The sequence below is a fragment of the Bacillus rossius genome, chromosome 3 (genome assembly GCF_032445375.1).
Source record: "Bacillus rossius redtenbacheri isolate Brsri chromosome 3, Brsri_v3, whole genome shotgun sequence".
Taxonomy (NCBI): domain Eukaryota; kingdom Metazoa; phylum Arthropoda; class Insecta; order Phasmatodea; family Bacillidae; genus Bacillus; species Bacillus rossius.
This window is the reverse complement of record NC_086332.1, coordinates 49,508,564-49,522,031: the sequence shown is the minus strand read 5'-3', so window position 1 is coordinate 49,522,031 and position 13,468 is coordinate 49,508,564. Positions and strand designations below refer to the sequence as shown.

The 13,468-nt window shown below is 34.2% G+C and overlaps 1 protein-coding gene across 2 annotated transcripts in view; it reads right to left on the bottom strand.

Annotated features, from left to right (window-relative positions):
• Positions 1–202: 202 nt before the first annotated feature.
• Positions 203–13,468, bottom strand: part of LOC134530656 (cyclin-dependent kinase 7) — a 52,771-nt gene continuing 39,505 nt past the window's right edge. For both annotated transcript variants that reach the window (XM_063365690.1, XM_063365691.1), the window contains one exon: positions 203–347. In XM_063365690.1, coding sequence (XP_063221760.1) covers positions 319–347 — 29 coding nt within the window. In that variant the 3' untranslated portion in view covers positions 203–318. The remainder of the gene's footprint in view (positions 348–13,468) is intronic.

Sequence of the window (13,468 nt, the reverse complement as noted above, 5' to 3'; positions counted from 1 at the left end):
AACAAACCCCCATCAAATTTCGTCAAATTGTTTAGATTCTATTATTGTTTTTATATTCTTGTCATTCATGCACAATGCGACCTTTCCTTCCTCTTAAAGACTGTGAATGAGATTATAGTACATTACACGAGTGAAAGCAAAATAACCCAACTTAGTAATACTACACTGCCATTAAGTTTAGTATGGTGTTAAAGGAATGAGGTTTTAGTATTTTTATAATGTATATTTAACAATATGTTTACAGTATTTAACACAAGTATATTTCAGCAAAATTTTTATTCATCACCCCAAATTCCATTACTAGTCTTGCAGCTTTTCTTAAAATACGAGACGCTTGGGTTGTGAACCTGCAACATAGAAATCTGCATCATAAGGAAGACCAAGAAAACACTATATAAATCACTATTTGGCATTTAGAAATCATTAATTGCTGCATATTGACAGAAATAGTAAACCAAACTGCAGCAAATCCTTAAAATTTTAGCTGGGAGAATTCCAGATTTTTTTAGAGGAAGGATAGGAAAGTGTTTTTATTGTGGGCCTTTACATGTATATGTTCAAAAACACTTTATGGCCACAATCCATGGTTTTACAAATGCAATGAAACATAAGTATTACCATGTTACTTTGCAGGGAAGAATTTTTCTGTTTATAATGTTGCCAACGAAAAACTAAAATTTCTGGTTAACACAATAACAATATTCTATAACCACAGTTTCCATGAACTATTGTAATTTTAAAATGTGGATGTGGCATTTTGATACAAATTTTTTTAAATAACTAATGGCTGTAGCGCATCAAAATAATAGGCTGATTGACTATTTATGGTGGCATATAAACATTCACAAGCACAATCACAAAAAAAGCCTTTATCCACCATCTTAAACATACAACAAAAATTCACTTTATTGTGTTGCATTTTACCTTGAACTCTGGCACAAACCAAAGTCATAATGTGTGACATGAGTTATAAAATTGGCATTCAAGGTCTGCAGTCTATGAAGTAGACACACAACCAGCAATTGCACACATGGGAGAGAAATCCAGATATCCTCAATTTATCAATGCAGAAAGATGCTGAAGGTACAGAAAGTCAGCAGACTGCAACAGTGGCTGGCAACCCATCTTGTTTGGTGACTGTCCCTGTGGTCTATGCTAAATTCATTATTGTTGAATGATTGTTTTCTGTACTAAATCCGAATGCCAATCTGTTTCCAGTAAAAAGACTACACCTTCTGGCTACAGAATTTAACTCTCAGCAAAAGATGATATCCAAATGTTACTGTTAATTTTAAACAACATAGAACCAAAAATGACTACATTCCTGTCTAGGTTATTGTCTACACCAGCTTCACTTATTTCAATAGCCAGGTTTAATTTCTGAAACTAATTGGAGGGCCTAGTACATAATATGAAATGATATTAAATATGTTACAACACCATTTTAATGTTGTATAATTTTTTAGGATAACTAATAAATACAATATGTGTATATATAGATTACCAAAATATACACAAGATTTTTTTTCATATTTAAACGAGAATATCCTGGCTTCACCGCCAGCCTGCAGGCTGTCAGTTGGCCATCACTGATTCTACACTGTACGATTGAGTAGCGAAAGAAGACTTGTCAGAATGAATGAATGAATGAATGAATAAAAAAAATTGATTGTGATGACTCTGTGAAGACTTACTATTGCCGGACTTTAGTCCAGCTAACACGGACAGGTTTTGGTTATGGACAGAAGACCTCTGACAATAAGGCCTCCAAGATTATAGATAAGTCACTTGGGGTACCAACTCGTAAATTGACAGTTATTAAAGAAATGTGACTCCATGATCAATACCACTAAGTAACTTTGTAATTAGTATGCTGATAAAGCCTGTAGCTGAAAAAGCCTGTAGTTGACAAGTACACCTACCAAAACCAGGTCACAGCTGGCTGTGGTTAGTACTCAAAACATTCTTGATTCCTTCTGTTCCTATCACAAGGCTCTTTGACACAACACACAATATCCCTGAGCTGTCTAAGAGTGGTGGACTGGAAGTGGTTTAACATATAGTGTTGTCCCATCCATGATACTCTCAGCAAGAACACTGATTTTACCTGATTACATACATTACATACAATGATGGAGGATGTCTTGGTCATGAGGAAAAGGTCGTAGGTTTGTTCCCAACCTTAACATGAAAGCAGAAGTCTCCCGCCAAAAAGCTGGAGATTTGCCATTTAAGTAACCAACATCAGCAACAAATATGGTTTTTAATTAACCATGACAGTATCATTAAAATATATGACTATTCCAGCATATATCAGGGCCAGTTTTGATATAATAAGCAAAATTAAACATAATACGAAACAGATCAACTTTTCGCAGGAACAAGCCAATTTTAATTTAGAAAGATAAGTTATTTTCAGAGATAATTTCTGTACCTCTGAGGCATATGGTACTATGTTACAGAAACAATATTTGTTTCAAGAAAGCAGTTTAAATAATTTTAAATTGTGCCTCACTTATATACTCAACTATTTTCTACACAGAATTTGTGAATATTTGACATATCGTAGATCTTAGTGTTGTATGCCATTAGAAAGAACATCAAACTGTGGTGAAATTCAGGGTTAAAAATGCATTTTGCTTTTGCCCAAAAGTGCACACAGAATACCTCTGAGGTACAGATTTAATCTGAGACTATAAAATGAAGTGAGGCATGAAAAAACAAAATTCATGTAAGCAAAAGGCTAATTTGTGACTTCCTGCATAATTACTGTTAATTTAAGAACGTTATTGTGACCAGTCCTTCAAATTCATTACTTTTTCATAACTACATAAACTATAGACACCTGAAACCTTATATACAATATGTCTGAGCATTCTGATTAACTTTTGTAAAATCCACATTCATGAATCCTGAATATGAGCACAAAAATGCTGTCACAAACACAAGAAGCAGAGTTACATTATATAAGTACTTAAAACATGCCTTTATTAATTCAGCAAATGAGCACAGTTTAAACATGCAACCAATGACACTACAGATGCAACTGACTTCCAGCACTATTGTCTCACCTAGTTTACATCTACATGCAAGAGAATTACGGTAATTACGTCCTTGGCTCCTTGCACAAAACAGCCTTTTATTGTTTTAAATTAGATCCAAGACAAGGATGTTAGTGTAGGTTAGAGATTAGTAGTGATAATGAGTTAGAAAATTTATTTACTGATTTTATGGAGGGGGAAAAAAAGGGTAGACATTTTATAATCAACATAATATAATAATATAAACTTCAGAAAAAAACTGCCTGAACTGAACACGGCCTGGTGCATGCCCAGTCGAGTTGACAACTTATTATAAATGGTAAATAGTTTAAAATATTAATATCTTATTATTATTAAGAATATAGTTGTGCTTTACCATTCAAACCCCTGAGTTAATGTTCCACTTACAGTCAACTTTTTGAATAACTGACCAAATCTTTAAGCCTGAGTATGAAAAAAAATTATTTATATTTGAGTGTACATTTTTCAGATGATGAACTAGGTTTCTGTATGTATTGTTTAGTTGAGATGTTTGTTTTCTCAACTAATGTTTTACATTATCTACAAAATATTAGTACAAAATGAAATAAAAATTATTTTGTTATAGTCAATATGCTTGATATGTTCTGAAAACAACATTACAATCCTACCACACAAAAAATGAATCTTATTTTAATCTTATGAATCTTTTTAATGACTTAATGAGGTAAATAGGCCTGGGCGAACATTATTTTTGTACGTAGTTCAAATTGAATTCAAGTACAAATATCAAAATATTGTTGTATAAGAATATCAAAACTTAAATATAAGAATGGGGATGGATTTTTTTTATAAACTTTTTAATGACAGCTTTAAAGTCATATTTTAACAAATATCATTTACCCTGAATACAACACAATAATTTTTACCAAAACTGCTGAAACAAAGTGGGGGTCACATTATAATCACAACCTTGTATCTTGCCATTGGGAACAGCTTAGTTGTAAAACTTCAGGCTCCGCCTAACTGCATCACTCATGCCACTTTAGTCCGGGGCTTCCTGAACCACTGTATAGGCGTGACAGATGAGAGGATAACACTTGGGGTATGGAATGAAGTAGAGGGTGCAAATGGAGTTTGTAGCAGGGATTCTGACTGCTTCTTTTCACTGTGGCTGCTGGGGAAGGCACCCCTCCCCTCCCCCTCTTCTCCCACCTTCCCAGATGGAAACCCCCCGCCTCCCCATATCCCGCATTCTTTGCTTTCCAAAAGACCACTTTTGAACTAATGTTATAAAACAAAATTTGTTTCAAAAGATGCCTTGTGAATCACTAAACTGACGAAAGTCGCACCAGAAAGAATAAACTTACTAATTAAAATAATTATCAAGTGCTAAGTACTTGAATTACGATTTCCACTCCACTTTTTATTAACTCAATTTTGGGTAAATACGGACTTTTAAATTGGTTGGTGCGATGCATATTTTACGTTCATAGTGACTAATACTAAAACAAATACGTTTTCTTTAATTATTTTACTTTTTTTTTTTATGGTTGCAAACAGTTTACAGTTCACTTATTTTCCCCTTACCAAAAAATGTCCAAATTAGAGATCATCTCATAGTCCAAACTTCAGACTGTGCATAAATGTTAAATTAAACTCTAGTTAATTACATCAAGCCCTCCATATATATTTTGAACTGTGTACTTATTTATTTTGTGCAACAATGATTTTTAACCTCAATCTTGATAGGTACATGAGGTCATAAGCAACATCTTCACTACACTTTGAATACATTTGAATATTCGTTATTGAATACGAATATGTACTGACTTATTCATTTTGATATTCCAAATAATGACTTGCAGAGGACAGAGCAATAAACAAGTTAATTATTCGCACTCAAATTTAGAATATTTATACTCTGAAATAACGAACATTTAATTGTAATGAAACTGTTGTAAGTATCCACATAGAGGCTAAGACTGTTAAAGAGTCAATAAATATAAATTTGTACATATTTAGTTTAAGTATAATCTTGGCTTAATATAATAAGGCATAGATTACTGAGAAAAATGCACAGTAAACAGCAGAGAGACTGAAATGCAGATACTAGCAAGAAAATTCCAATCTGGAAATTTTACGACGATCAGTTTGCCACTGCAGAAAAACAAATCTCCAAAATTCAGATGAACATTGCAAAGAAAAACTCCCCAAAAATCCAGAATATTACATTATTTATAGAGTAGTTAGATACTGATATTTTAAACTATAAACATGAAATATCCTTTGCTGTTGCATAAAAGCAGTTATAAGGTATAATTCTAATATTGCAAAATTCATATTTGAGAATACATATTTAGAAATTCAAATTTAATATTAAAAAAAACTTATCTGCATAGGCATTTAAATTTTATAGGTGCAGAATATACAAATAAAAGTGTAATGTAGATTTTGAGCTTTGAAAATTTTTTAAAAAACTGCAAAAAAAATCCCTTTTGGCACAGCCTACAGGCATAGGTAGATTTCGAGTATCTATTTCTTTTGAGAATATTTTGGAAACTTCTAACGGGTGCGGCGCGGAAACATACTGATTTTTATTTTGCGTCAAGCGGTGAGATGGGGTCGGGAGAGGGTGGGGAGGGTCTCGTTCGAAAGGGCAGTCCATGACGTGTTGTCACCCGCCTAGTCGGTTGCTGCCATGCGTTGGAGCAACGAACAGCACGCATTTGCTGTCTAGACTTATTTTTCTAATGGCCGTTCCATTATCGCCACTCAACCAGCGTTCTGTATTCGGTTCAATATTCGTCCTGTAGGTCCAGTTCCAGGTCGGCAATCGATTGTTACGTGGGTAGACAGATTGAAAGTGAGTGGAAGTGTGATGAAAAGTGGGACAGGAGGTCCGCGGACTGTCACTAACCCCGAAAACATTGAGAGAGTGAGGCAGTCATTTTTGCGCTCTCCACAGCGTTCAGCACGTAAAAACGCCGCTGCTCTGGGGATTTTGGATCGCATTGTGAGACGAATTATTCATAATGAACTGAACTTTTATCCCTACAAAATGGTTGTGACACAAGTGCTTAGTGAACGCGATTTTATTGCTCGCCGAAATGCATGTGAAGTACTCCGTGAAAACTTGCCTCGTGTTCTTGAGTGATGAGGCTCACTTTCACATTTCGGGCAGTGTAAAAAGCATGTGCTTTATTGGAGTGATAAAAATCCGCATGAACTTCATCAGCGGCCACTTCACTGTGAACGAGTAACTGTGTGGTGTGCAGTGTCAAGAGTGGGGATAATTCGTCCTTATTTTTTTTGAGGAAAATGAACGTGCAGTCACGGTAACTGCGGCTCGTTACACACAAATGATTGAAGGATTTTGTCTGCCTGCACTCACAGAAATGAATGTTGGGGATGTCTGGTTTCAACAGGATGGAGCCAAGGCACACAACTGCGATGTTCAACGGATCTTTTGAATCAAAATATCGCAGAGTGCCTTATCTCACTGAGTGACGACCTTGTTTGGCCCGCCTGTTCCACCGATTTGTCTCTGTGTGACTTTTTTTTAAGGGGTTATCGGAAATAAATTGTTTACAATGACTGTCCCAAGGACCCTACCTCATCTGGGGGGGGGGGGGGGGGGGGGGGGGGGGGAAACCAAGCTATTGCCAACATATCTGTCGATAAGCTTGAAAGAGTTTGCACAGAACTTCAGAAATCGGGTAACACAATGCATTGACAATGGGGGCCATCATTTGATGAATGTCATCTTTAAAACTATATAATGGAAAAATTTCAGGTGATATATATTACAAGAAAATTAAATTATAATGATATCTCTACTACTTTATTTTTTATTGGCCTTTCAAATCAGCAAGTTTCCGCGCCGCATCCTGTATAAATTCCTGGAACATTTTAAGAACTTAATGTACATAACATCCTTTATGTTTGCCAATATTCAAAAAGACCAATTTAACATTTTCTCTTATATACATGCAGCAAAAATATTGTGAATGTTTTTAACTTAATGCATCCAGCATTGAATATCTAAACAAATTTCATATTATGCCTACTAAGATAGTTATGCAAGTATTTTTTATCTTCAAACACTATTTTTCATCCCATGCACTAATATGTGGTCGTATAAATTTATTTTGGACAAATGTTTAAGGTCACATTAAGATGGTTATGAATAAATTTCGATGAATATGATACTAAGAAAGTCTAACCTTTTTTTATTTCAACCCTGTTTTTACAGTAATAGTTTGTCATCAAAAATTGTTTCAGTCAAAGGTTTTAGATACAATTCAGGCATTTTTCAATAAATTAAAATGGATCCAATTGTATATACCATTTGGTCTTTCTACCTTTGTTATTTCCACCCCTTGCAGTAATGGTTTGTATGATCAAAAATTGTTTCAGACATAAATTTTAAGATTTACAACAGATTTTAACAGATTTCATAGTGTACCTACTAAGGAAGTTAGGAATATATTTTTGTTTTTCTAAATTCTACCTCTTATTTTTTCAACCTCTTGTAGCAATGGTTCATCTAATCAGAAATTGTTTCAGACAAAAGTTTTAGACAAAAATTATAAGATTAATACATAATTAGTACAAATTCAATTTTTGCCTACAAAGGAAGTTATAATTTTTTTGTCCTCCAACCCTTTTTTTTCAACCCCTTGAAGTTATGGTTGGATGCATCAAAATATAATTCAGACAAAAGATTTTGGTATTACTCCTACGAGTTATAATACATTCAAACGGATGTGATATTTTCCATATTATGGGAGTTATTTTCCTGTTTTTGACAAAACCTTCCCCATTTCTACTCTTTTGGTCGGATATTGCCTATTAACGAACTCGACCAAGATTTCCCACAATTAGATTTTATGTATCAGTTTGAAAGTGATTTGTGAAAAATTGTGACAGTTATCATGTCTACAAAATTGGGATTTTATATATGTAACTTTTGAGTTGACTATGGTTTTGAGGTCTATGGACCATGGGAAAAAAAAAAAAAAAACTATATACAGTAAAACTTTTTCGGAAGTCGCACCATGGTAACGGTTACAATAGGTAGTATTTCTTTGAAATATACCTATACATTACGGCAACTGCACTTTCAAACTACAAGCCAATTCTGAGCATGCCTTTTAGATACCAAATGATTGTTAAAACACCAGTGGAGAAGAGGGGGTATAGTGTGGTGGGAGAAAAGGGGGGGGGGGGGGAAAGCGAGAAGGGCTGCAAACTTGCTCTTGCTTAACTGAAAGGGGCAGATGTTGATGTAAACATGGACACAAGACACAGTGAATGCTTTTAGTATTAGGTTAGGTGGATAATATGATAATATATTCTGTTGTTAAAAATTAAATAACCCATGCTGTTGAATGTTGGCAGGTTACCTGACAAATGGGATGACCTTCTAGTATGTGAACTAAGAGACATTTGAGAAAGGTAGTCTGCAACCAAAAAAATGGATATTCACAAAATAATATTGTAGAGAGCTATTTAAGATTTTCTAAGCCACAACACTGCTTTATTTGGTCTCAAGTAAACACATTTTTATAGAAGCGATATATTGTTAGTAAAAAAAATACACTCTCACTTCTGAAGTCAACAAACTGATACTACCATGCTGTTTTTTTTTTTTAAATGAAGATTCTTGTGTCTAAAATGACAACAATTTCATAGTGTAATTTTTAAAAATGTTTTAGATTTAATGTAACCATCCCGGCTCGTGCCCTCCCCATTTTGCAAATGACTTTATTAAAGGTTTTTTTTTTTTTTTTTACCAGAAATAATATTTGGTTAGGTTTTCTGGTACAATGTAAATAACTGCTGTTTGTTCTACTAAGAGGTATTTGTGCATTTGTAACATGTTTTACGAAACAATTTCCATTTATTTCAATTTTTAAATATTTAAAAAACAGAGAATAACAAGAATTTTCAGAAAATAAATTTTTATCTGTATCACTTTGACTGCTTTTGAGAATATAATAAACTAACAATATTTGTGTTAGCACACTAAGCAGTGTGATCTTATATGGGTAATTCTTTGCTCTTTGTTATTAATAGTGATGGTTGGAATCCCATTTTTCTCAAATCCGAATCTCGAATCCGAATCCCAAACAGTACCTCGAATCCACCCCTCGAATCCGAATCCAATTCTCAAGGTTTAATTATAAAATAATTTATAAGTTAAGAGAAAATATAAACATTATGCAGAATTATATAACCCTTTAAATTTTTATTTAAAAAAACAAGGATTTTGACAAGGTCTGGATCAAGACGATTCCGTTTTTGGTCACATATTTTTCCTGCAGTGCTGAACAAACGTTCAGAGAACACTGTCGCAGGTGGTGAACACAAATATTTTTTGGACAGTTTATGCAGCTTGGGTGAACACGCAGACTGAGTTTTCCAGAATGTTTATTTCTGGGTTAACTGTAGGATCACGTAATAATCTGGTCACTTCATCAATTGCTGTAGAATCCGACTTGGTGGATTTAAGGCATTCAGGCATTATCTGTGAGTACAGTGATTCATGTATCCACGGAATTCGGAAAATGAAATTCAACATCCGACGGAACAATATTTTGTAGTTACCAACTTGACATTTGTTTAAAGTCCCAAATGAAGGTAAACGTTTTCCTGAAATATTTAATGGAAACTGAAAGGTGCCATCTAGGCTTCAATGGTTTTAGGCCATAAGAAATATTGTCGTGCGCCTTTTAAAATTAAGCCTCACTAAAGCATAGTGATTAATATGCCCGAAGTTAAAAGTGACGGGGCGTTTTCTCTAGTTTACCCATTAAAATTTTTTATATTAATATTAGTTATTTTTTATGTTTCTCAAAATGATTGGCTAACAAATTCATTGGTTGGCCATCATGGAATTCTCAGATAATACATATGTTAACATTGGTAGTCTACACAAACCAAACTTGGTCCTTAAAAAATTCATAAATAGAACGTGTATCAGAATATTTAAAATTGAATTGCGATTAAAATAATAATTGTATAATGTATTAATTTTTGTCATTCATTATTTCATTGTTATTACTACATGTGCGACCGTAACTTGTGATGAAAGTCGGCATTATTGTTGTTTTACTAAGTAACAGATTTCTCAGTAAAGTTATATATATATATATATATATATATATATATATATATATATATATATATATATATATATATATATATATATATGTATAAAAGATTCGGTAAATATGTAGTTGAGCGGTATTTGCGAAAAAAAATGTTAAAAATCCGAAAATACCTTTATTAGACGCTCTTTAACTTCCTCTTTTCATTAAACGTGGCGGAGGTAAGAAATTCCAAATACTTTAGGAGATATCGAATTTTTTAATTTCATCATATGTAGTTGAGCGGTATTTGCGAAAAAAAATGTTAAAAGTCCGAAAATACCTTTATTAGATGCTCTTCAACTTCCTCTTTTCATTAAAAGTGGCGGAGATAAGAAATTCCAAATACTTTAGGAGATATCGCCATTCTTATTTTGCATACAAGACCTGTGTTTATAATTCAACCGTCGCCATTTTTTTATTTTGCCGTGTGTTTGTGAATGCCTAATTAATGAAAATGATCTATTAGGTCAGTCCAGTTACATTATAAATACTTTGAAACTAAGCATACATTAAAAATAATATGAAATTATTTCAATGGTTCTTTAGTTTTAAAGTATTTATAATGTAACTGACCTGACCTAACAAACCGGGACAAAGGATGAACAGAAACAACTCACGTAAAATTTTTTTGTTACTTATTACTTGCGCAACAATAAAAAATAAGACTTTAAAATTAGAAACGTTAAAAACTCGCCTAAGTTGGAGGCGGAAATTAAATACCGTTAACAATAAATGAAGTAAATAATCACGTATTGGTTAATTTGAATTCTGGCCTATCACGAAAAATCACGTGACATCATTATCCAATAAAAAAATAGATGCTCTTAAACAAGAAACAATGGTGAAAGCCACATGAACGCACTGCTATAATTGTGATAAATTTAAAAATTCGATATCTCCTAAAGTATTTGGAATTTCTTACCTCCGCCGCTTTTATTGAAAAGAGGAAGTTAAAGAGCATAGAATAAAAGTATTTTCGGATTTTTAACATTTTTTTTTCGCAAATACCGCTCAACTACATATGATGAAATTTAAAAATTTGATATCTCCTAAAGTATTTGGAATTTCTTACCTCCGCCGCTTTTATTGAAAAGAGGAAGTTAAAGAGCATAGAATAAAAGTATTTTCGGATTTTTAACATTTTTTTTCGCAAATACCGCACAACTACATATTTACCCAAGATTCATATTTAGTCTAGATCCTAAATGTGCTTAATTTTATTTTTTAGCATATTCTGAGAATACATATGTGATTTATGCCTTATTTAATGCCAATGTAGCGACAATGCATCCATGTTCATGAATATAAAGTAAGTTTCCCAAATCAGTACATGCTTCATAATTTTTTATATAATAACGAATTAAAAGTACAATGCAGTAGAACTTCGTTTATCCGTGATGCGCTAATTCGCCAATCGGATAATCCGGGACGATTTAAAAGAGATGAAAAAAAAGGGAAGTAAAAATTGCCAGCGCTTAAAATTAACGTCACGCGGGCCGGCGGCCCGCAAACACTGCAAGCCATCACTGCAAGCCATCGTGTGGGCCGCCAAACCTGCAACGCTGTTTGTACCGACCCTTTGTGTCGCCTCCCTTTCAGCTGTCACATTTGTCACTCTTTAAACTTAAGGGGGATGTCCTGACTTCTGCTTCCCGTCTCCCTTTGTTTGTTTCCACCCGCCAACGCAGGGCAGGCGCCTGGCGAGTGACGTGTCTGGCTGGCATTCGGCTGTACGAGGTTGGGGGGGGGGGGGGGGGGGCAAGGTCAGCACGATCTTATATTTTTCTCTTCGGCTGTTGTAAATGACCGTGAACTAATGGCTAGGCAGTGCTGTATTTTTTTAAGCTGAAACACTAATTCGAAGACGGCCGGCCCTTACCGTGAACGGCCTTAACCCAGCTGCACGCCGGTGTCTGAGAAGCTTGACAAGACCTTCCGCGCTTTTAATCGCTAGTCCGTGAAATTCGGTAATCCGTGATTATCTCCGTCCTGACCATCACGTATTAACGAGGTTCTACTGTACCTCAATAGGATGTGTTCCAAGGAAAATGTAAACAGGCCAAGTAAATTGTAAGCATTTAAGTTTTTAAAGTAATACATTTACATCACTATTTTTCCTCTAATCCAGAATCTTTTCCCTCGAATTTCGAATCTTTCGAATACTAGAGATTCGGTGGGATTCGAGGATTCGAGGATTCAACCGGCCCATCCCTAGTTATTAAAGTTATTTCAGGTACTGTTAGGTCAGTAGCTGTACTGAGTTACCCTCTTTTATCGCGTAATCGTCACACCTATATTTCAGGGCGTCAAAATTTGGATAAAAAAAACCCTCTCGCGTGAACATTGCATGATGTTTTTGGTCCCACTATTTCGAGCGCTTTGTGTGGGTATTTTTTCCATACAAAACAATATGTTAAAGTAGAAATCTAAAATTTATTCGGACATTACCACTTACTTATTTAATTAACGGAAATATGAAGTTGTCTTATGTGTAAATTTTTTTTAAAAGACGTTTTTAAACCTTATAACCTTTATCTGTTTGTGTCGCCACAGTGTACCGCTTACAAAAAAGTAGCCAGCGCTAGTTGGCATCATTCATGTTTGGTTATGTTGCTTCCTGTATAGGGAGCGCACACATAGTCGAATATCGATATCTTGCCGATTGCATACAACGTGTGCTCTCTGTCGAGTGCCAAGTTAACTACATTTGATGGCCCGCACTGTTTTGTGGTGTATACTATGACGATAGTTATGCGTTCGTTCAGTCTCACATTCGAATAGCAGATTTTAAATTTGAAGAAAGGTTTTTGTTGCATGACTTATTAATTTAAATTTTTTTATACTTCACTTTTTAAAAAAACGTACTATCCATGAATGGGTTTGGTTTTTATGAATAACTTTACCTAACAATTTTTTTTTTTCTCACATAAATATCACACACTTGATTTTAGTATAAGTGCAACGATTATGCAATAAAACACGGTAGCTTTCATAGCTGCACATATTCTGTTACATTTTCCCCAGTCCTCTTCCAACCAACCTTGGGAGTGTTAAAGCAGTCATCCACATTTTTAAATAGTATCTTCTACATTACTGATGCCAGATTATCTACTGAGCATGTATTGTGATTATATTCTGAGGTGTTACATCTACCTTCATGGCTAAGTAGTTGCCAAGTCCCTCAAGATTACCATTTTTTAAAATAAAAACCTATACACAAATACCCTTAGAAATATCTGTAACAATCTAAAGAAAAAACATCTTCTACAGCTTGAAGAACAGTAACAGTAC